The sequence below is a fragment of the Salvelinus namaycush genome, chromosome 1 (genome assembly GCF_016432855.1).
Source record: "Salvelinus namaycush isolate Seneca chromosome 1, SaNama_1.0, whole genome shotgun sequence".
NCBI classification, from domain to species: Eukaryota; Metazoa; Chordata; class Actinopteri; order Salmoniformes; family Salmonidae; genus Salvelinus; species Salvelinus namaycush.
In genome coordinates, this window is record NC_052307.1 from 37,940,955 (window position 1) to 37,964,512 (window position 23,558).

Here is a 23,558-nt window from a genome sequence, read left to right on the forward strand (position 1 = left end):
TATTTACTACACAATACTACCTAATTGACAGAGTGAAAAGGAAGCCTGTACAGAATGAAAATATTCCAAAACATGTTTCGCAACTAGGCACTAAAGTAAAACAGCAAAAATGTTGGCAAAGAAATTAACTTTTTATCCTGAATACAAAGTGTTAGGTTTCGGGCTAATCCAGTACAACACATTACAGAGTACCACTCTTACCCAGAAATAATCACCACTGTTATTGCTTTCAAAAGTGATTCTAACATGTATTGACTCAGGGGTGTGAATACTTAAGTAAATGAGATATCTGTATTTCATTTTCAAAACATTTGAGTGTAGATGGGTGAGAAAAAAAACATACATTGAATTAATTCTGAATTCAGGCTGTAACAACAAAATGTGGAATAAAGAGTATGAATACTCTGAGCAATATGTTTGGAACATCAAATCGCAATAAAATTGGAATATCGAATCGCAACACATAAAATAGTGAGAATCACAATACACATCGAATCAGCACCCAAGTATCATGATAATATCATATTTTGAGGTCCCTGGCAATTCCCAGCCCTAGATAACATAGGATAGTGGATAAACGATATGAGTGAGTATGTGTGTAAGTATGTGTTTGTTTTGTGTGTGTTATGACATGAATAGCAGGGCATCCGATCTAAAGACTCCTCTCCTCTGCCCAGAGCACCATGATCAAAGACATATAATCAGGACATAAACCCTGACCTCTCCACAGTTTAACATCTTCTCAGAATTTTACTATTTCGATAGCCTCTCCCTCTAATACTTTTCAACATTTCACTTCGTTTGATCTTTCAACTTCAAACATTTGACACCATGGCCAATGACTAAATCTCAGTTAGAAGACGATACAAAATAACTTAATGGAACATTTCAGCCAGGGCTCGACATTAACGCTCGTCTTCGTCTGGGACAAGTCAAAAAGCCTCATGTCCAAACCGATGCTGACATGAGGCACCAGAAAATGTAGCCAAACTTTAATGAAACTTCAATTACATAAATATGGGCTAAACGGCAGTCATGTTTGATAAATATAATGAAGTATAATTAACAATGTCTAAAGGGTTGATTCTGTCGACATACTCGAGGCACGGTTAGTTCAGATCAAATGGTCACCCGAGAGTGCGCACAGCATACCACCCACATTGAATCTGAGCTGCGGCGGTCAACATTCTGACACTATTTAACCATAAACTTAATTGTTTAAAACCTGGACTTATGTAATTTTATGAAGCATGTCTTACCTCGTTTCAAAGTAACTTAGCCCAAAATACGACAGTGGAAATGTTGAGGAAATTATTTTATAAACACTTTATATGCCATTGAAACCAACATTCTTCTCATATTCTATTGGTTTTCAAATCAACATAATTTTATTGCCCAGCAGCCAAATGCATAATTATAGTCATACAAGTAACCCATGCTAGATGATGCATCTTTAGATCTCCCTCTCTTTCTTAGTTTCTAACAGATATTTTTCATCGCTGTCACAGGAAACCGCTCATGTGCACTTTTGAGAATGGTGTATTCCCGGTCATTTCCTTTTGGAACCTTCGCACGTAGCCTGCATTGTTGCACTTATAATATGTGACCGACCGGCTCGATTCGTATTCACGTGAGGCCATGTACTAAAAAAACTAAGACTAAAAGCTGGTTTATACTATGGGTGTGTCATAAATTCAATCTGTAGTGCCAGATTGTGCTTAGAGTGCACTCTGGGCTTTCGTAAACTCGTTGTCAGATTGTCCATTTGTAAATTCAGAGAGTTTCGCTCTCGGAGCCCACACTGGACGCTCTGGCGGAGGAGTAAGGTCAGAACGCTCGGATTAACCCAACAGCAGCATTCAAGCAAACTGGCTAACGTTGGCTAGCTTGCTAGCTACTTCCAGACACAAATGAGGGAACCGCTCACTCTGACCATTTTATTTGCCTTAGCAGCACTGGTTAGGCAGTTTTTTTGTGGTATTCAGAGCGTTGGTTCTGCAACTGCGCTGCTGGCAACAATTTAATTACGTTTTTTTGCTAACGTTTACTGACACCGGCCATATTCAACAGGTGTTGAGTGTTCGTAAATTCGTCAGTTATTCATAAGAACTAAAAAGTTATCAACATTAAGTTAAACAGTCAGATCTGTTGCATCAGCCTCATTGCTTTTTTACATTTTGTAATGTGCAGTGGTTGTATGAATTTAGGATCTGTCCCAGAATCTATTTTTGAACATTGTTCTAGTGTCCAAGGAATGACAGGACACCATTAATTTTGAGCCCTGGAAGGAATTATTTTATATAGACATAAAAAGTATTTGGTTGTAATGTTACAATATTTTATAGGCTACAAAGGGTGACCAACCATTCCTGCACGAGAGCCTTAAAGGGGAAGTGTTGTATATTGAGATAGGCTTGAATATGCCAATGTTGCAGAGTGTAGCCTACATTTTTGTCTGATTCTCTATGGCAAAAAATATGCATTTGATCTTGTAAAGTGGTTCATTGCATCATACAATTACGTAAAAATTGTGTTACACACCTTTTTTTTGAGGGGGTGTGGGGGGGGGGGGGTTGATTGGTGATGCAATCAACAGTGGATGGGTGGAGAAACAATCCAGATTGCTAGCTCACCGTTCTGTTCCAAGTGAAACCGAATGGGAGCATTCACACCGTCAGGGTGGTCCCACTAGGGCAAACGGCCAGAACAGCGAAGGGCCTACCTGAATGTATCTAATAAACGTCTGTTTGTGTTTTCTATTGCAAAACATTCTGCTACGGTGTGCACTAGTGAATAAAACCGAGGCTAGTGAGAACAGAGAGGGTGAAAGCATTCTCTGAGCTGAGTCTTCATCACTCTGTTGTTCTGCTTCTGTCCTCAAATGGGAGCTAAGTTCTTTAATAGGGATGATTCAGCAACACACATCGGTCCCCCGTTCAAATGTTTAAGATGCATCGGTCAGAAAAATCTATTGAAAAGTTATGAATCATTGATTCACCGAAATGTTTTGCTCAAATTACTTTCTTTCTACCTTCCCGAAAATACCTCTGATCTTTTGTGACAACTGTGTCCTCTCCTTCAGTGGTGAACTAAGCATGTAATTGCATTGACAGTCATTCACCTTAAAGTCATTTTGCATGCCAAACAACCTCAAGAAATAGGTTCTTCGGAAACTATTCAGACACCTTGACTTTCTCCACATTGTTACATTACAGCCTTATTCTAAAATAAAATAAAAATAAAAAAGGTCAGCAATCTACATATAATACCCAATAATGACAAAATGAAAACAGATTTTTATACATTTTTACTAATCTACAGAAAATTCGAAATAAATCTAAAAAAAAATCTAAATCACAGAGTAATTTTCATCATAGGTACACTTCTACTATGACAGACAAAATGAGAAAAAACAATCCAGAAAATCACATTGTAGGATTTTTAATGAATTTATTTGCAAATTATGGTGGAAAATAAGTATTTGGTCAATAACAAAAGTTTCTCAATACTTTGTTATATACCCTTTGTTGGCAATGACAGAGGTCAAATGTTTTCTGTAAGTCTTCACAAGGTTTTCACACACTGTTGCTGGTATTTTGGCCCATTCCTCCATGCAGATCTCCTCTAGAGCAGTGATGTTTTGGGGCTGTTGCTGGTCAACACGGACTTTCAACTCCCTCCAAAAATGTTCTATGGGGTTGAGATCTGGAGACTGGCTAGGCCACTCCAGGACCTTGAAATGCTTCTTACGAAGCCACTCCTTCGTTGCCTGGGCGGTGTGTTTGGGATCATTGTCATGCTGAAAGACCCAGCCACGTTTCATCTCCAATGCCCTTGCTGATGGAAGGAGGTTTTCACTCAAAATCACACGATACATGGCCCCATTCATTCTTTCCTTTACACGGACCAGTCGTCCTGGTCCCTTTGCAGAATAACAGCCCCAAAGCATGATGTTTCCATCCCCATGCTTCACAGTACACGACGAGTTGAGTTTTTACCAAAAAGTTCTATTTTGGTTTCATCTGACCATATGACATTCTCCCAATCTTCTTCTGGATCATCCAAATGCTCTCTAGCAAACTTCAGACGGGCCTGGACATGTACTGGCTTAAGCAGGGGGACACGTCTGGCACTGCAGGATTTGAGTCCCTGGCGGCGTAGTGTGTTACTGATGGTAGGCTTTGTTACTTTGGTCCCAGCTCTCTGCAGGTCATTCACTAGGTCCCGCCGCGTGGTTCTGGGATTTTTGCTCACCGTTCTTGTGATCATTTTGACCCCACGGGGTGAGATCTTGCGTGGAGCCCCAGATCGAGGGAGATTATCAGTGGTCTTGTATGACTTCCATTTCCTAATAATTGCTCCCATAGTTGATTTCTTCAAACCAAGCTGCTTACCTATTGCAGATTCAGTCTTCCCGGCCTGGTGCAGGTCTACAATTTTGTTTCTGGTGTCCTTTGACAGCTCTTTGGTCTTGGCCATAGTGGAGTTTGGAGTGTGACTGTTTGAGGTTGTGGACAGGTGTCTTTTATACTGATAACAAGTTCAAACAGGTGCCATTAATACAGGTAACGAGTGGAGGACAGAGGAGCCTCTTAAAGAAGAAGTTACAGGTCTGTGAGAGCCAGAAATCTTGGTTCTTGGTTGGTGACCAAATACTTATTTTCCACCATAATTTGTAAATAAATTCATAAAAAATCCTACAATGTGATTTTCTGGATTTTTTCCCCTCATTTTGTCTGTCATAGTTGAAGTGTACCTATGATGAAAATTACAGGCCTCTCTCATCTTTTTATGTGGGAGAACTTGCACAATTGGTGGCTGACTAAATACTTTTTTGCCCCACTGTATATACATATATTCTACATTGTTGAATATATATATATATATATATATATATATATATATATATATATATATATATATATATATATATATATATATACACACACATTCTACATTGTTGAATATATATATATATACACACATACATTCTACATTGTAGAATATATACACACACACACACACACAACATTGTAGGCATGTGAGGACGCTAATGGGGCATGGACCAAGAAAAATGGCCCCATTCCAGATGATGTAAAGGATTACAACAAGAGCATGGGAGGTGTGGATATGTCAGACGCGCTGATAGGCTACTACAATTTTCTCCACAAGACAATGAAATGGTACAAGACATTGTTCTATCACTTCATCGACATTGCTGTGGTGAATGCATTCATCCTCCAGAAGGAAATGGCTAAGAACTGTGGACAGACCCCCATGACACAGCTAGCCTTCAGAGAGCTGCTCATCCAGGAGCTTGCCGACTACAGCACAAAGTCCACTGCAGCGCCTTCTGTCCCCTCTACTCCTGCCACCAGTGGTGTTCACCTGCCAAAATACATAACTGCAGACCTGAATGTGCCGCAGGGCCAAAAGAGTACAGCGGGGAGGCATCGTTGTATTCTTTGCAGTTGTGTGTTGGGAGGCATTGGATCAGTGTTCTCGTTACATCTCATGTTAGTACCTTTTATGTAGGGAAGCTAATGATTCATTATTTATGACATTCCTGGGTGTGTAAACGTACATTTTGATTACCATAGCATTTTATGTTCTCTGTAGTTATGTACTTGAAAATGTATCAATTGACCGAGTCGGCCACTTGGGTATATTTGGGGACACTTCGTCCTAAATATTATGTAGCTCTCACTCTCTCATGTTCCCCTGTTGTGAACAACATCTAAATTATCCCCAGCTTCCTGTCAATGTCCTATGTCAATGTCTTTTGCATTTCAAAGAAGAAAAAATCTATATGTAGAAAACACTTTTTTGTTTGTTTGATCTATTACCAGATCTATTGTGTTATATTCACCTACATTAATTTCACATCTACACAAACTTCAAAGTGTTTCTTTTCAAATAGTATCAATAATATGCATATTCTTGCTTCAGGTCCTGAGCTACAGGTAGTTAGATTTGGGTATGTCATTTTTGGCTGAAATTGAGATGGAGGGTCCTATCCAGAAGAGGATAATCAGCTTTTTGATATGCCACGCCTGTCAGGGGGATGGATTATCTTGGCAAAGGAGAAATGCTCAATCACAGGATGTAAACAGATTTGTGCCCAACATTTTAGAGAAATATGCTTTTTGTGTTTATGGAACATTTCGGGGATTTTTTATTTCAGCTCATGAAACATGGGACCAAGACTTTACATGTTGTGTTTATATTATTATTCAGTGTATATACATACATACATATACACTGAACAAAAATATAAACTCAACATGTAAAGTGTTGGTTCCATTATGAACACTTGCTCTTTCCTTTTATACTAACCAGGTGAATCCAAGTGAAAGCTATGATTCCTTATTGATGTCACTTGTTAAATCCACTTCAAATCAGCGTAGGGGAGGAGACAAGTTAAAGAATGATTTTTAAGTCTTGAGACATGGATTGTGCATGTATGCCATTGTGTGTGTGTGTGTGCCATTGAGTGGACAAGACAAGATTGAAGTGCCTCTGAACGTGGTATGGCAGTGGATGCACCGGTTTGAGTGTCAAGAACTGCAGCGCTGCTGGGTTTTTCACACAACAGTTTCCCAAGTGTATCAAGAATGGTCCACCACCCAAAAGACATCCAGTCAACTTAACACAACTGGGAAGCATTGGAGTCAATGCGGGCCAGCATCCCTGTGGAACGCTTGACACCTTGTAGAGTCCATGCCCAGACGAATTGAGTCTGTTATGGAGGCAAAAGGTGGTGCAACTCAATATTAATAAAGGTGTTCCTAATGTTTTGTACAATCGGTGTATATCTGGTGCAGAGAGATGAGAAAATGAGTTTCTCAGTCATGGAAATAAAAGTACTGAAAACATGTTGGCTCACTATTTTAAAATAAAATGGAAAATAAACTATAGGATTAAAAATACCGGCGTTTTGGTCAGGGACAACTGACTAGCGCTAGCTAACGATACCTAGAAGAAGAAAAAACAAAAAAACAAAAGTGTCAATAATCAATATAATATCAGCCAAAATAATATTGAGATATTTAACTATAGACTTTTCCCCCATCACCAATTCAGTCCCGACAAATTATTTCGGTTTACACGCAGAATCTTTCCACGAGAGATGACACAAACACACAACACAAATTCACACACAACCAGGTAATGGAATTCCAATATGGATCCTGCATCCCCAGCGTAATAATGCTCTTTCCTAGTATTTTCCAGGGGAGCTTAACTTCAATAACAACAACAGCGTTTTTTTCATGTCGTCAGAACAAAACATGCCAGACACACAACGAGGGAGGCATATCAAAATCATAATGGAAAAAAATAGTCCATGCAGTCTTTTAAAAAGTTCCCTCATTGCGTTTGAAGTTGGCGAGAAATGACAGTTAGCAAGCTGACTTTTTATATTTGAGGTAATGAATGACGATGTAGGTTGTCAACGTGGTAACGGCTGAGCGGCTAAGAGCTTTTCCAAGTTAACGAATTGCACGTATGTATGCAGCACTTTGGAGGGTGAGCAAGACCTCTAAAGAAATTATAGGCTCCTGTATATTGGAATGGTAAAGGTCAAGTCTATTACTAAAAAGCATAGAAAGGCGAAACATTATTTAACATACATTAATAGACATAATATTCAACTCCAAACCCATGGAAAGTGGAAGATAAGCAGGCAAGATGGATGTCCCTTCACTAAGAAGAACGTAGAGTGTTTCTACATTATATTCCAATATGGATAAATATCTAGAATCATGTTTGTCGACCCTTTCTGGTCTCTAAATAACGTCTCGGCTATCAACTTTTTAGGAGTAACATCATATTAAAAGCTTTCACCGAGGCTACAGTAAACACTATTATCGAGACTACTGTCAACAAACTGATCTTTTAAACAATGTACACGTGATGACTTCACCAACAAGTCAATGAATGTGAAACTTTTGGTACAATACAGACATGCTGCACATCAACTCAGTTCCTGTAGTAGACAATAGTGCTCCGTAGACGTGACGTCAGTAGAACGTTAACAGCACGACAGGATCAACTAGCTAACCTATAGAATGATCTAGAGGCAAAAACAGCACCAACAACAACTAACAACAGGATGAGAAAGAAAAAACACTTCGACCAGAGCCATATATTTAGACATATTTATAAATATACATCTCTGACCTCAATCAGTTGCCTCAGTTCCCCTCATTAGCTGAGAAAAACACAGCAGCGTCTCTGTTCATCAATTTGTGTGTCAATTAGCAGCGAGTGGCATCACCTCTGCTCTGTTGCTATCGACAACCGCACTGGAGGAGTAACAAGTTAATTAGCGTCACTAAGAGTCACTTCCTGTAGCTACCCTACCCTTCCCCAGAAATGGTGTGTCAGTGGCGGTCGGTGCCGTTTAAGATAATTAAAAAATATATATTAGCATGGCCTTATTTCTGACAGAACATTGGATGACTGTCACTCATATTCCATTCACTCAGCTTAATGTAACATCGATAGTTTTAAGTTACTACACGATACAAATTTTTCCTAAACCCATCATAAGGCTGCTACAATCTAGCCTATGAATGAAAATTTACCACGTACAGAGGTCGAGAGAAAGATGAGTAATCAAGTTGAAAGACAGTGACACATTCAATAACGCCTTGCACACTCTTGCCTGCAGCTAGCTGATCTAGGATGTAATCATTAGTCCAACAGTTGCAAAAGAGAGTTTCTATTGGACCAATTCAGGTATATTTATCCCAGTTTCATTCCATTTGCTTCCGTTTAAGAAACGTTATTCAACATAATCGGCATAATGAATACACCCCTAATCACACGCAAACACAGTTCCCTTTCATAGCAGCCACATACAAACAGCATGATCACGTTTCTCATTAATTCCTTCTCGCATCGACGTACTCTCCTCCTTTCACCTTTTCCCTTCGCTTGTGGAATTCAGTGCACAACACATCAGCTGTCTGTGACCAGGCAAAAAACACTTTCCAAGCCAAACCTTTATAACATACCCGCTAACCGCTACACACAGCCTACATCGTTGTCACCATATTTGCTAACGTCTTAGTCAACATCGCTACTAGAACTAATGCATTAGTAAACCCGCTACAATCATGCAGTACAGTGTACAGTGAGCATGCAAGCAGATGACCAGTTATACCTGAATAAAACCAAAAGCTAAACTTGACTTGGAAAAGTTCCAGTGTTGGATAGCCATAGCCAGCTAGCTAACATAACATCCGTCTCTGTTTAAGCTGGGTGTTTGAATAGCCTAACTAAGGAAGTGAAGTTTTTTTTAAACTAGCTAGCTCTAGCTAGTTCGCTCTCTCTCTTGCTCTCTCTGTTCAACTATTGTCTTTGAGTCAACTACTCACCATATGTTATGCACTGCAATGCTAGCTAGCTTTAGCTTATGCTTTGAGTACTATACTCATTCTGATCCTTTGATTGGGTAGACAACATGTCAGTTCAGGCTGCAAGAGCTTTGATAGGTTGGAGGATGTCCTCCAGAAGTTGTCAATGTGTAAGTCTATGGAAAGGGGTGAGAACCATGGTTTTGTACCAAGTGGAGGATAGAAACTAGCTGTCCTCCGGCTACACCATGGTGCTACCTAACAGAGTGCTGTTGAGGGTACTGTAGACTTTCATTGCAAAAACAGTGTGTTATTTTGGTCCTCCCCATCCTTCTCTGAGGAGACTCCACTGGTGTGTATATGTGTAATAATAATTTGGTAGGTGCTTATATTTGCCTTATTTCACACATGTATTAATATGCATGTGAAAAATGGAAGTGTTTTTTTTGCATTTCCCACTGAGACACCCAGACATCACAGCTCTTCAAGGTAAATATACCCTGAGTGTACAAAACATTACGAACACCTTCCTAATATTGAGTTGCACCACCTTTTGCCCTCAGAACAGCCTCAATTCGTCCGGTCATGGACTCTACAAGGTGTCGAAAGCGTTCCAAAGGGATGCTGGCTCATGTTGACTCCAATGCGTTCCACAGTGGTGGACCAGTCTTGATACAAACGGGAAACTGTTGAGCATAAAAAACCCAGCAGTGTTGCAGTTCTTGACACAAACCGCACTGACTACCATAGCCCATTCAAAAGGCACTTAAATCTTTTGTCTTTCCCATGGCACACATACACAATCCATGTCACAATTGTCTCAAGGCTTAAGAATCCTTCTTTAATCAACTATACTAATTGAAGTGGATTTAACAAGTGACATCAATAAGGGATTATAGCTTTCACCTGGAATCACATGGTCAGTATGTCATGGAAAGAGCAGTTGTTTTGTACACTCTGTGTAATGGCTTGTTATAGTGCTTGATGAAGATTATATGGGGAATGGAGGGAGAGCGGGAAAGAGGATGGGAGGGAGAGAAGCTTTCACAGAATAGTACCATATATTTTAAAACATTTTTAATCTAGAACTATTCCACACGCTCAATTAAAAAAATGAACTGGACACTCTCTATTGCCAAATGGCCACTGAGGCAACAAATTGAGGTAAGAGAGATGTGGGCCTTCTTCTGAATACAAGGATTGTCTGGTTCCACACTCTAGATCCAAGATGGCAGTGGAGTCAAACAGGTGGCTGTAATCTGACACCGAGACTCATGCATTTCTTTCTTACTCTCTCCATCTCCCCGACTCTCTCTTTTACTCTTTCTGTCTCCCCCACTTCTCTGTTCCCTCTCTTTCACTTCCTCTCCCCATCTCTTTCTATTGCCTTCTCCTTCTCTCTCAGGGGCCAGCGGGACACAGCAGCACGGTGCCTGGCCTCAGCCTCTCTCTCTGTCTCTCACACTGGCATCGCAGACTTGAGCTGCTTTTCCTCCTCAGTCATCCTCAGTCATCCTCAGTCATCCTCTTCAACAGGGAGGCAAGTGGCTGACACTGTCCCCACAGAAAAAACACAGACACGCACAACTCTGTCCTTCAGAGCACACCACACACCACCCTTCTCCTTCTCTCACTCCCTCCTTCCCTCTTACTCTCCTGTTGCTCCGAGGGGCGACTCCCAAATCGACAGTGCTGACCAAAGTCTGTACACATCTCCACCTCATCTCACCCTTAATCCTTCTCCTACTCTCTCTTCTTCCCTCTAGTCCTCCCCTCTCATTAAGTTCCCGTCAGCCTCCCAAACCCACTGAACAAGCCAATGCAGCTATGAACACCACAACAATCACTTTAGAAACCAGATCACCAAGTATATACTGAACAAAAATATAAACACAACATGTAAAGTGTTGGTCCAATGTTTCATGAGCTAAGAGTCCAGAAATGTTCCATACGCACAAAAAGCTTATTTCGCTCACATTTTGTGCACAAATTTGTTTACATTCCGGTTAGTGAGTATTTTTCATTGACAAGATAATCCATCCACTTGACAGGTGTGGCATATCAAGAAGCTGATTGAACAGCACGATCATTACACAGGTGCACCTTGTGCTGCGGCCAATAAAATGCCACTTTAAAATGTGCAGTTTTGTCACAACACAATGCTACAGATGTCTAAAGTTTTAAGGGAGCATGCAATTGGCATGCTGACTGCAGGAATCTCCGCCAGAGAATTCAATGTTCATTTCTCTACCACAAGCCGCTTCCAACGTTGTTTTAGAGAATTTGACAGTACGTCCAACCGGCCTCACAACCGCAGACCATGTGTAACCACGCCAGCCCAGGACCTTCACATCCAGCTTCTTCACCTGCGGGATCATCTGAGGGGGTGCTGCACATTATTTCTGTCTATAAAGCCCTTTTGTGGGGGAAAATCTAATTCTGATTGGCTGGGCCTGGCTGCCAAATGGGTGGGCCTATGCCCGCCCAGGCCTACCCATGGCTGCGCCCCTGCCCAGTCATGTGAAATCCCCAGATTAGGGCCGAATTAATTTATTTCAATTAACTGATTTCCTTATATGAACTGTAACTCAGTAAAATCTTTGAAATTGTTGCATGTTGCATTTACATTTTTGTTCAGTATACATTGAGACCAGTGGCATCTGGTGGGATTTTAAAGCGGAGGACGGGCTCATGGTAATGACTGGAACAGATTGGAATAAATGGAATCAAATCATGGTTTCCATATGTTTGGCACCATTAAATTCTAAAATGGATGGATGGAAGCAAAGATGGAGAGGAAAAGGACGGAAACAAAGGAAAGGAGAAGCGCGAGAAAGCGGAGATGAGTAGGGAGGGAGTTAGCTATCAGGGTGAACCATACAATGCAGTATTAAAAGAGCACACAGCCTAGTTATTCCCTCTGATTTTATCAAATAAAATGTTAACAGCAGAAGGCTGACTCCTGGTACAGGGAGAGGTTTTTCCCCTCACTGCCCTGTTACACTGATGGACATACTGTACGCACAGGCTGGGGGGGGGGGGGGGGGGGCAGGGAAAATATGTAGATAGAGCTCATTTGTTTGTTTCTTTGTAAAATATGTAGTCTTATTTAGTCTTTGGCCCACCGAGATATCAAGAGGAAATCAAACATAGTCCTCATCCACAGCTAGATTAAACCAGCATTGGTCTCCCATTACTGTACAATGTTCATTTGAACTATTAGTTTTATGGACAGGCTGTGCCCAGAGCGAAACAACCTTCACATCCTACTGGGCAGTACAATTAGAGTGACCTTATACTGGGCAGTTGCTTTGTTCAAGTAACACTGTGCCTGTTGTTTTTAGTGTGAATTAGTTAACTCTCACTGCTGATAGAGCCCCAAAACCTTGCACAGTTACTGGGGCAGTACACTACTCTTGGCTCATACTGCCCCCAAATCAAAGCAAATTTAATTTTTCACATGCTTTGTAAACAACAGGTGTAGACTAACAGTAAAATGCTTACTTACGGGCCCTTCCCTACAATGCAGAGAGAAAAAAAGAAAAAAGTATAACATGAGGAATAAATACACAATGAGTAACGATAACTTGGCTATATACACGGGCTACCAGTACCGAGTCTATGTGCAGGGGTACGAGGTAATTGAAGTTGATATGTACATATAGGCAGGGATAAAGTGACTAGGCAACAAGATAATAAACAGCAGCAGCAGAGTCTGTGAAGAATCAAAAGAGTCGATGCAGATTGTCCCGGTAGCTATTGGTTAACTATTTTACTATTTAGCAGTCTTATGGCTTGGGGGAAGAAGCTGTTCACGGTCCTGTTGGTTCCAGACTTGGTGCTCCGGTACCGCTTGCCTTGCGGTAGCAGAGAGAACAGTCTATAAATTGGGTGGCTGGAGTCTCTGACAATTTTTAGGGCCTTCCTCTGACACCGACTGATATAGAGAACTTGGATGGCAGGGAGCTTGGCCCATACGCACTACCCTCTGTAGCACCTTGCGGTCAGATGCCAAGCAGTTGCCCTACCAAGCGGTGATGCAGCCAGTCAAGATGGTCTCAATGGTGCAGCTGTAGAACTATTTTGGAGGATCTGAGTGCCCATGCCAAGTCTTTTCAGCCTCCTAAGGGGGAAGAGGCGCTGTCGTGCCTTGTTCAAGACTGTGTTGTTGTGTGTGCCATGTTAATTCCTTAGTGATGTGGACAGTGAGGAACTTGAAGCTCTCGAACCCGCTCCCCTCCAGCCCCGTAATGTATAGTATTGGGGAAGAGAGGGAAGCAGGGATCACAGAATGGATACAAGAACCACAAATCTCTTTCTTCCTCTAGAGCAGGGTTTGCCAAACTTGGTCCTGCCCCCCCGGGTGCACGTCTTGGTTTTTGCCCTAGCACTACACACCTGATTCAAATAACCACCTCATCAAGCTTTGATTATTTGAATCAGTTGTGTAGTGCTACGGCAAAAAACCCAAACGTGCACCCGGGGGGGGGGACAGAGTTTGGGAAACACTACTATAGAGCGCACTCTCCTCGCTCCCCCGCCTCTCCCTCTTCGGGGCTCATGCTAGGCAGCAGCGTAGTCGTGTTAGAAGTGGAGTTTTCCCAGAAACACAATTCTCAGAGAAGCCATGATTAAATTCCTAAAGCCGACCGGCGCATCGATAATGGAGAGTAAAACAGAGTGAAAACAAAATGTACAAAAGGGTGCAAGCGCGGGCACACAAGCACAGACACACTACCTTCAGAACTTGGACTTGTCCTTCGTTGGTGATATCTTTGAGTAGATTACAGAAGGATCTGCACAGGCCCTCAGCATAGTTCTGTAGGAAGTCAGTAGCTGACAGGTAGATGTAGGCGTTGACTATCTGGAAGCATGTCCTCAGGTTCTCTGAGCTCATCTCTGAAACGGATAAACACACATCACATTAGAGGGAGGGAGAGATGAGCCAGACAGACTCCTAATCTCTGTGTGCTTTACAGTGTGCAAGGTCCTTTCTCACCAGGCACTGAGAGGCTGGCCTGGCACTAAGGGATGGATGCTCTTGAGGATGCCACCCCTCAGCAGACCCAGGGAATATCAACATCCACTGCCCAGATCCATGTCTCGTGTCGGTGCTAGGAACCAAGTGATATCGTGAGTCTCAATGATTTGACTCACTAGCACATTTTGAACAGCCAAGGGCTTGAACAAACCAGGCCGTCATGCAGTCCACGATCCAACATTAGTCAAGAACACTTGGAGAAACTCAACCCTTCCTGGTTTAAAAAAAAGTAAAATAAATCAAAATAACTGTTGCTATGTCTTGCAAAACACCACACGCCTAACTACAGCACCATGCGGGGCTAACATGATAACAAATACATTCTCCAACATAACATCTCAATGATTCAAAAACGCCCTCCACTTACATTGGCAGCATAACTAACATTATTACTAGCATCGAATCACTTCTGGAGCGATACATAGCCGTTAGGCCCGAGTCCCTGGTGTTTTCCAAACCAGTGTGTTTTCCACATCTACCTGATTAGTGACAGAGTTTTGCAGTTCAGTGATTGAAGCAAACACAAACCCTCACGAGGTAGAGACTCCAGCTGTGTGTTTATGTTTCTGGATTATTAGCGCTGATCAATTATGTGTAACACACTTGTCTAATCACCAACAATCTTATTTTCATTATTATTTACATTTTCTTTACTCTGTTCAGCCCTAAGTGTTAATCCGCGCAGAAAGGTATAGTAGAGCGGGGTTGAGTCCCCAATGGCACCCTATTCCCTATGTATAGTGCACTACTGTTGACAAGGGCCCATAGGACTCTGGTCAAAAGTAGTGCATTTATAGGGAATAGGGTGCCTATTGGGACGGACCCCTCGGAGCCTTAATCCTATCAAGAGAATCTGCATCTCGCCACAGAAAAGGAGCAAACGACAGGACATCGACGAGACAAAGTAGAAAGCTGTACAACAAAGCAATCAATAAATCTAATTGAAATTGATACGGAAATCTGCATATTTTTAACAATTCAAGCCACTAGGGAACTAAAATGCAAATGAGAAAGACATGAATAAGGGATTAATGATGAACCTTTACTAATCATTATGGAACCTAGCTACTCCCAGACAGTATTCAAGCCACTAGGAATTAACATATAAATGAGAAATACATGATGATGGGATTAATGACGAACCTTTACTAATCATTATGGATCCCAGCTACTGTAACCCTGTTGTTCATCATGTGACTCACTGTGGGCTTGTAAGAGCTGCTTTTGACAGGGTTTCTTTCCATAGATGTGCAATAACTAAACTGACCACTGCCACAGAGCCATACTGGTGTGTGTGTATATGTCAGCAAACTCTTCCTAGATTGCTGCGAGGAGCTCAATTTAACAGTGATGTGGAGTGTCATGGTGGCTGATCCAACCCCCCACCCCCAACACACACACACACACACACACACACACACACACACACACACACACACACACACACACACACACACACACACACACACACAGAGAGAGGAAGCTTGTGTCTGACGGTAATGTGAAGTGACAGGGTTACCGCTCCTAACGCCTGGAATAGCAGTCTGCTTGCATCCCCAGAAACACACACCTCTTACCCTTTCAAATCCCCTCCCTCTCCTCTCCCTTCCCAGAATTTGTCCTCTCTTCCCTCTCATGCTGTCGGTCTATTTCTCCCTCTCTCTCTCTCCCTCTCTCTCTGGGCCCTTCTGTAAGCCCCCTAAAACAAGCTCTCACTATCCAGTAGACAGCACTTTGCTCCCACTCAAGGATATTTTGTGTGCATCTATTTGCTAATCAAGAAAAAGGAAGGTTCTAGACCGACATGCTCTTCTCAAGGGTCTGACCATATCAGATACAAATCATACATCATTCTATGAGACTCACCTACCAGATACTAAGGTTGTGTCATTTATAGTGCACTAATTTGGATTTTTTCCCAGGGCCTATAGGGACGTAGTGTAGGCCACTCCGGCATATTGATTGGTACCACTTCAAGCCTCGGTCACACTGTAGACAGACTCACTTTGGGTTGAGGTTATGGGTGGAATCAAATTCTGTTAGCAGCAATCAATAATTTAAAATAAAGATCTATCCAGCTTTTGACGCCCCACCCACTTGATCCAGTTCCTGATCGAACGTGATTGTTTTCCTCCTTCCGGCCGATTGACAAACAAGTAAAACTTTGTTAAATATTAATTATATTTGTCAAAACTATTAAATTATGTGAACAGAATTTGAAAGATATGTTCATTTTATGTTGAGGATAAATATTACAAAAAAAAATGTAATGTTTGTTTCCACGTAGTATAATACTCAGAAGCCATCGTCAGTTAGCATTAGCATTTTCACAGAGAATGAATGGTGGTGTTAGCTAGTTAGCATATTAGCAAAAAAATGTAAACCGTGCCAATATGTTGAATGTAGATAACACATTAGGTTATTTGGAATCTGTTGTGCCACAAAGCTAACACCACAAGGCATTCTCTATTACCAATTTCAGACAGAAGATGAAGTATGTTACCTATAAAAAATATAAAATCAAATTTTATTAGTCACATACACATGGTTAGTAGATGTTATTGCGAGTGTAGCGAAATGCTTGTGCTTCTAGTTCCGACAGAAGCACGAGCATAAGGAAATATTTGTATGAACCCCTTTCTTGCAGGTATACCACTTTTATAAATATCAGTAGGCATGGTAAAATAGTGGGAATTGGGTCTGTGTATGAAAGGGATATATGAGTGAACATATATTTCAAATTCTGTACATGTTATTTAATAGTTATGACAGATTTTATTCGTATTTAACAACATTTTGCTCGTTTGTGAATGGACCGGAAGGAGGAAAATAATCGCAACAAATCTGATGCGCCCTTGTTGGCGCGCGTCATACGGTGAATTAACAAAGAAATAAACCTCCCCTGCACTTTGTAGGTTGTTGTTGTTGGATGCATTAGCCTAGTTGTCTGAATCTTTCTTACAGAGACGTAGTACAGGCCAGTTTAGTTAGCTGGTGGACTCCCTCTATTCTCAAAGCAGTGAGCGATAGATATCAAGGGCACTTCTAACCTGGATAAAAAAGGAAATTAATATGTGAATGTACAAATCCTACATTTCCTGTAAGAAAGAGGGGTAAAATGGCAAAGATGTATTGCCATTGAATCCGATGCTCATTCCCATTCAAGCTACAAGTAATAATGTATGTGACGTGCATTCGTAGTGTAAGTGACAAATCATTTTGGCTCGAGGGCCACATCAGGGTTTTCAAAATTCAGCGGAGGGCCGCCAGATTTCTTTCCAGACATATTTGTTCGTCAAAAGGGCAGTTATTTGTAAATAAAATAATACATTTCCCCAATCTTTTGAACTCAAACCTCCCCAGGACTGGATTGAATGGGCTTGCGGGCTATGCACAGGTTGTTAATGTGGGCAATGTATTTCATAGCATCTGCTCTCTCCACATGTAGTTAATGATGATAATGTATGCAAGGCAGCTTTTTAGTCAGCATCTCAACCCTGCTAGCTTCATGAATATATAAAGTGTCTTCAGAAAGGATTCACAACCCTTGAAACGTTAACATTTTGTTGTGGTACAACCGGATTTAAAAATGGATTAAATTGAGATTTTGTGTCACTGGCCTACACACAATACCCCATAATGTCAAAGTGTAATTAAGTTCAGGAGTATACATTTGCTTAAGAAGTCACACTAAGTTCCATGGACAAAAACAGTGTTTGACAGTGAATGACTACCTCCTCTCTGTAGCACACACAAACAATTATATGTAAGGTCCCTCAGCCGAGCAGTGAATTTCAAACACAGATTCAGTCCCAAAGACCAGGGAGGTTTTCCAATGCCTCGCAAAGGGCACCCATTGGCATGTGGGTAAAAATATAAATGTATATCCCTTGGAGCATGGTGAAGTTATTAATTACACTTTGGAAGGTGAATCAACACAACCAGTCGATACAAAGATACAGGCGTCCATCCTAACTCAGTTGCCGGAGAGGAAGAAAACTGATCAGGATATTACCATGAGGGCAATGGTGACTTTAAAACAGTTAGAGTTTAATGGCTGTGATAGTTTTCTCCTGAGGATGGATCAACAACCCAAATGACAGAGTGAAAAGAAGAAGGCCTGTACAGAATAAAAATATTCCAAAACATGCATCCTGTTTGCAATAAGGCACTAAAGTAAAACTGCAAAAATCATGGCAAAGAAATTTACTTTGTCCTGGATACAAAGCATTATGTTTGGGGCATATCCAACATCACTGAGAATCACACTTCCTATTTTTAAGCATGTTATGGCTATGCTTGTCATCGGCAAGGACTACAGAGGGTTTTTTTTAGGATAAAAAGGAAACGGAATAGAGCTTAACACAAGCAGAGGAAAACCTGGTTCCAACAGATACTAGGAGAAAAAAAATCTACTTTCAGCAGGACAATAACCTAAAACGCAAGGCCAAATATACACTTTAGTTGCGTACCAAGACGACATATGTTTCTGAGTGGCCTAGTTAGTGTTTGCCTTAAATCTACTTGAAAATCTATGGCAAGACTTGAAAATGGCTGTCTAGCAGTGATCAACAACCAACTTGACAGAGCTTGAATAATCTTTTTAATAATAATGTGCAAATATTGTACCATCGAGGTGTGCAACGCTCTTAATTAGAGACTAACCCATAATGACTCCAAGCTCTAATCGCTGCCAACAGTGATTCTATCATGTATTGACTCAGGGGTGTGAATACTTGTGTAAATTAGATTTTTTTTAAAATTATAATCAATTTAAACTATTTAGTTACAAAATGTGTAATAAGTCGAGGGGTATGAATACGTTCTGAAGGCACTGTATGACCTATGAGCTTGGCGAGTGAATGTGTCCGACCAGATAATTAGCTAATTGATTCTGTACACTGGCCACTTCATACACATCACTTACGTACACATAATCACCACTGGCGATAAGGTTAGGCACCTTGCCTAAGTACACAGTCATGGAGGCGCTTCTAATCCCATGCAGATCAAACACTCACTTAACCAAGTTGGCCTCCAGAGACATGGCTCTACAGTACTCACTATGCCCATTAAACATGAATAGATTGAGACATTCCTTCCTATCATCAATATATTACACATAGAGCTATATGAGCTATTTAAATAAACTCTGAAATCCAAGTAAAATGTAAGTTACTCTTAAGCGCTTTTCTTTCAGACAGCCAGCGGAATAGAGCAGAGTTCCCCGCCTAGTACACCATTTGTCTCTCTAGTCAAAGCGGCAAGTGTGTTCACAAGAGGGCGACAGGCCCAGGTGACCACAGCAACAAAATAAAGAAACATTATCGATGTCTGAAATAATTATCACTAACATTATTTATCCGAAAATGGATTAGAAAACAATAACTTCTATTGTTAATGTGACTCACAACTGATTAGCTGGTTTAGCTGGTACTGCTGTTATGTGCTGAGTATCACCACGCAGGGTATGTTTTGTGATTGGGTGGGAAGGCAGCACACTTTCTGCAATTTTACACATTTTGCCATTTGACAAATATTTTTGTTGTTGTTGCAGTTTTATAGCTAATCTCATGCTATTCTACACATTTTGCCATGAGGCTGAGAGAAAATGTTGCCATTTTAAAGCCAATTTCCTGCAATTCTACACATTTTGCCATGGGGCAGAGACGAAAATATGCAGTTTTATAGCTAATCTCATGCTATTTATTTAGCATTTTGAAAACAAATGTAAGCTAAAATATAGGTGTGTTGGCTGTGATAAAGGCACTGAATTATGAGTTGTCTTGTTTGCTAAATTAACAAATGAAATTGGCAGTGGCATGGTGCATACCACCCTGCAGGCCACTGCTGGCTTGCCTCTGAAGCTAAGCAGGGTTGGTTCTGGTCAGTCGCTGGATGGGCCACCAGATGCTTCTGGAAGTGGTGTTGGAGGGCCAGTAAGAGGCACTCTTTCATCTGGCAAAAAAAAAAAAAACGAATATCCTAATGCCCCAGTGGTGATGGGGACAATACCCTGTGTGGGGTGCAGTTTATCGGGTAGGATGTTAAACGGGTGTCCCGACTCTCTGTGGTCACCAAAGATACCATGGCACTTATCGTAAGAGTAGGGGTGTTAACCCCGGTGTCCTGGCTAAATTCCCCAATCTGGCTCTCCCGTAATCATATCCAGCTTCCAATTGGCTCATTCATCCCTCCTCCTCTCCCCTGTAACTATTCCCCAGGTCGTTGCTATAAATGAGAATGTGTCCTCAGTCAACTTACCTGGTAAATAAAGGTTAAATAAATACATTAAATATAGCCATAGAAGCAGTGACATATCCCTCAATGCAGTCATATTCGTTGGCTTATTGGGGGTATGACTTTCAGTTATTTCTTCTTGGCAATCCATCACTTGAGAGTTAATGTCATTACAGGTCATTATATTTAATCAAATCTAACTAAACCAGTGCACTGCTTGCTATGAATTATATCTAATGGTGTTTGCATTTTTAGGTAAAAAGACAAATAATTTATTGTTTGGAACAATTAAAGAGCATTTGTACATTTGTAGAGCATTTGTAGATAGAGTGGGTGGGCCTGGCTATTTTTCAAGCAGTGCCGTCGTTACAGGGGCATAGGCACGAGTGGGCCCAGACCCACCCATTGGGATAAAAATGTATTTAATTGTATTTTTTTTTGTCAACGATCTACACAAAACACCAATGCCAAAGTGGAATAAAAATGATAAAATAAAAAACACTAATATACCTTGATTTGATAAGTATTCACCCGAGTCAATTAAGGGATAATGCCCGAGAAGCCAGTGTTTGGAGGATATATTGGAATGGGTGTTAGGCCCGAGATGAATTTGGCAAACCGAGCCAATATATCCTCCAAACAACGGCTTTGAAGCCATTATCACTTTTATACAACGGGTTACCAACATATTAAACTAATGATTGACATTTTCGTTAATAACTTTATTTTGTGACTACAGAGTGGCGCAGCGGTCTAAGGCGTTACTACAGACCCAGGTTCGATGCCAGGCTGTGTCGCAGCCGGCCGCGACCGGGAGACCCATGAGGCGGCACACAATTGGCTCAGCGTCATCTGGGTTAGGGGAGGGTTTGGTCGGCCAGGATGTCCTTGTCCCATCGCACTCTAGCGACTCCTTGTGGCGGTGTGGGCACATGCGCGCCGAAAAATTGGTGTGGCTGGCTTCCGGGTTAAGCGAGCAGTGTGTCAAGAAGCAGTGCGGCTTGGCAGGGTCGTGTTTCAGAGGACGCATGGCTCTCGACCTTCACCTTTCCTGAGTCCGTACGGGAGTTGCAGTGATGGGACAAGACTAACTACCAATTGGATATCACGAAATAGGGGAGAAAAAGTGGTAAAAATACAAATAAAATAACGTTCTTTTGATTAATTTATTCACACTATTTCATCCTTCCACAAGATAGTCCCGACACAAATCGAGGGTCGCTACACAAGCCGGCTGGTCATTAGTGCCATCGCTTCGGTTGCCAGAGACGCAACCCAGTCAGTTCAGTCTTTTTGTTCTGTATCTATGGACACGACCCAGTCATTCGTTCTAAATTTTCCATTGCCATACCGGCTGGCAACATTCTTATCCCTTGGTTGCTAGCTAACTTAAAGTCATGTCAAAAGGTGCAGAATATGCCAGAATAACAGCAAAGTGTCTGCATTTGCATAAGCGGTTTTCGAGTGACATTTATTTGGATACATCCATAACAATGAGCTATTGAGGCGCGATTTCACCTGGCATAGAAAGTATGCTCACTCGTCAGGACAAAATGTTCAGAGGAGATAGCCAACAACACAGCTAACAAAATCAATTCAAACTGAAGCTGGAAAGACTGCAAACTAGCTGCACTTCATTTCATTTAAACTTTTTTCAATTGACATTTCTTTGTATCCATAAAAATTATGCAAGCTGATTCATGATTTCGACAGGCTGAGAAGCGCTGCCTGTCTGTCAGTCTCGTCCTCACTCCCGACATGTTCATTACTATGGGAGAGCTGGAGGTCGAATTTGAATATTGGAACAATGTTGCAAATACCGGAGAGACAGCAAGTTTTATACAAATCTCCTCTGATGAAAACTAAATATTAGTCTAGTCTAAAAGAAATGTGAGATAATGTCAAGATGCTTCCTATAGTGGAAATCAAGTTTATAAATTCCCTGGTTGGGCTGATGAGACAGTGGATTGCACAGTCAGATGGAACAGAGAAATAGGCATTTTAACGTCATAGATTCAACCGGTGTTAACTTGTGGAATAGACACCAGCTGGAATACGGTTTTAACCAAATCAGCATTCAGGATTAGACCCACCCGTTGTATAATTCATGTTAGAAACACCATTGGCAGTGATTACAGCTGAGTATTTGCACACCTGGATTGAGGAATATGTTATTTCCCTGCCGAAAGGTAAATTCCTCTCCCAGTTGCTGGTGTAAAGACTGGAGCAGGTTTTCCTCTAGGATTTTACTTGTGCTTAAATCCACCCCGTTTCTTTTTATTTTAGTCTTTGCCAATATCAAGCATACCCATACCATGATGCAGTCACCACCATGCTTGAAAATAAGGAGGCAGTTACTCAGTGATGTGTCGCGTTTGCATTAAGGCCAGGAAGTGTATTCCTTTGCCTTGTTTTTTCATAGTACAACTTTAGTGCCTTGTTGCATAAAGGATGGATGTTTTGGATTTTTTAAAATTGTTTATATTTGTATTTTTCTTTTCACTCTGTCATTTAGTTCATTATTCTGGAGTCACTCACTACTATGTTGTTGACCATCCTCAGTTTTCTCCCATCACAGACACGGAACTCCGTAGCTATGTTAAAATCACCTCAATGACCTCATGGTGACATCCCTGAGCAGTTTCCCTCCAGTCATGCAGCTTAGTTCAGAAGGATGACTGTATTTTTGATGCAACTGGGTGGTTTAATACATCATCCACAGCATACAGTGCATTCGGAAAGTATTCAGACCCCTTCCCTTCTTCCACATTTTGATACTTTACAGCCTTATTCTAAACAAATAAAAATATCCTCAATCTACACACAATATCCCATAATGAAAAGTTCAATTGATTGAACATGATCTGGAAAGGCACACGCCTGTCTATATAAAGGTCCCACAGTTGACAGTGCAT

The 23,558-nt window shown here is 41.2% G+C and overlaps 1 protein-coding gene across 2 annotated transcripts in view; it reads right to left on the reverse strand.

The window, feature by feature from the left end:
• The window catches only part of ipo11 (importin 11), a 239,237-nt gene that overhangs the window by 84,598 nt on the left and 131,081 nt on the right, over nucleotides 1-23,558 (reverse strand). For both annotated transcript variants that reach the window (XM_038988255.1, XM_038988263.1), the window contains exon 23: nucleotides 14,101-14,261. In XM_038988255.1, coding sequence (XP_038844183.1) covers nucleotides 14,101-14,261 — 161 coding nt within the window. The remainder of the gene's footprint in view (nucleotides 1-14,100; nucleotides 14,262-23,558) is intronic.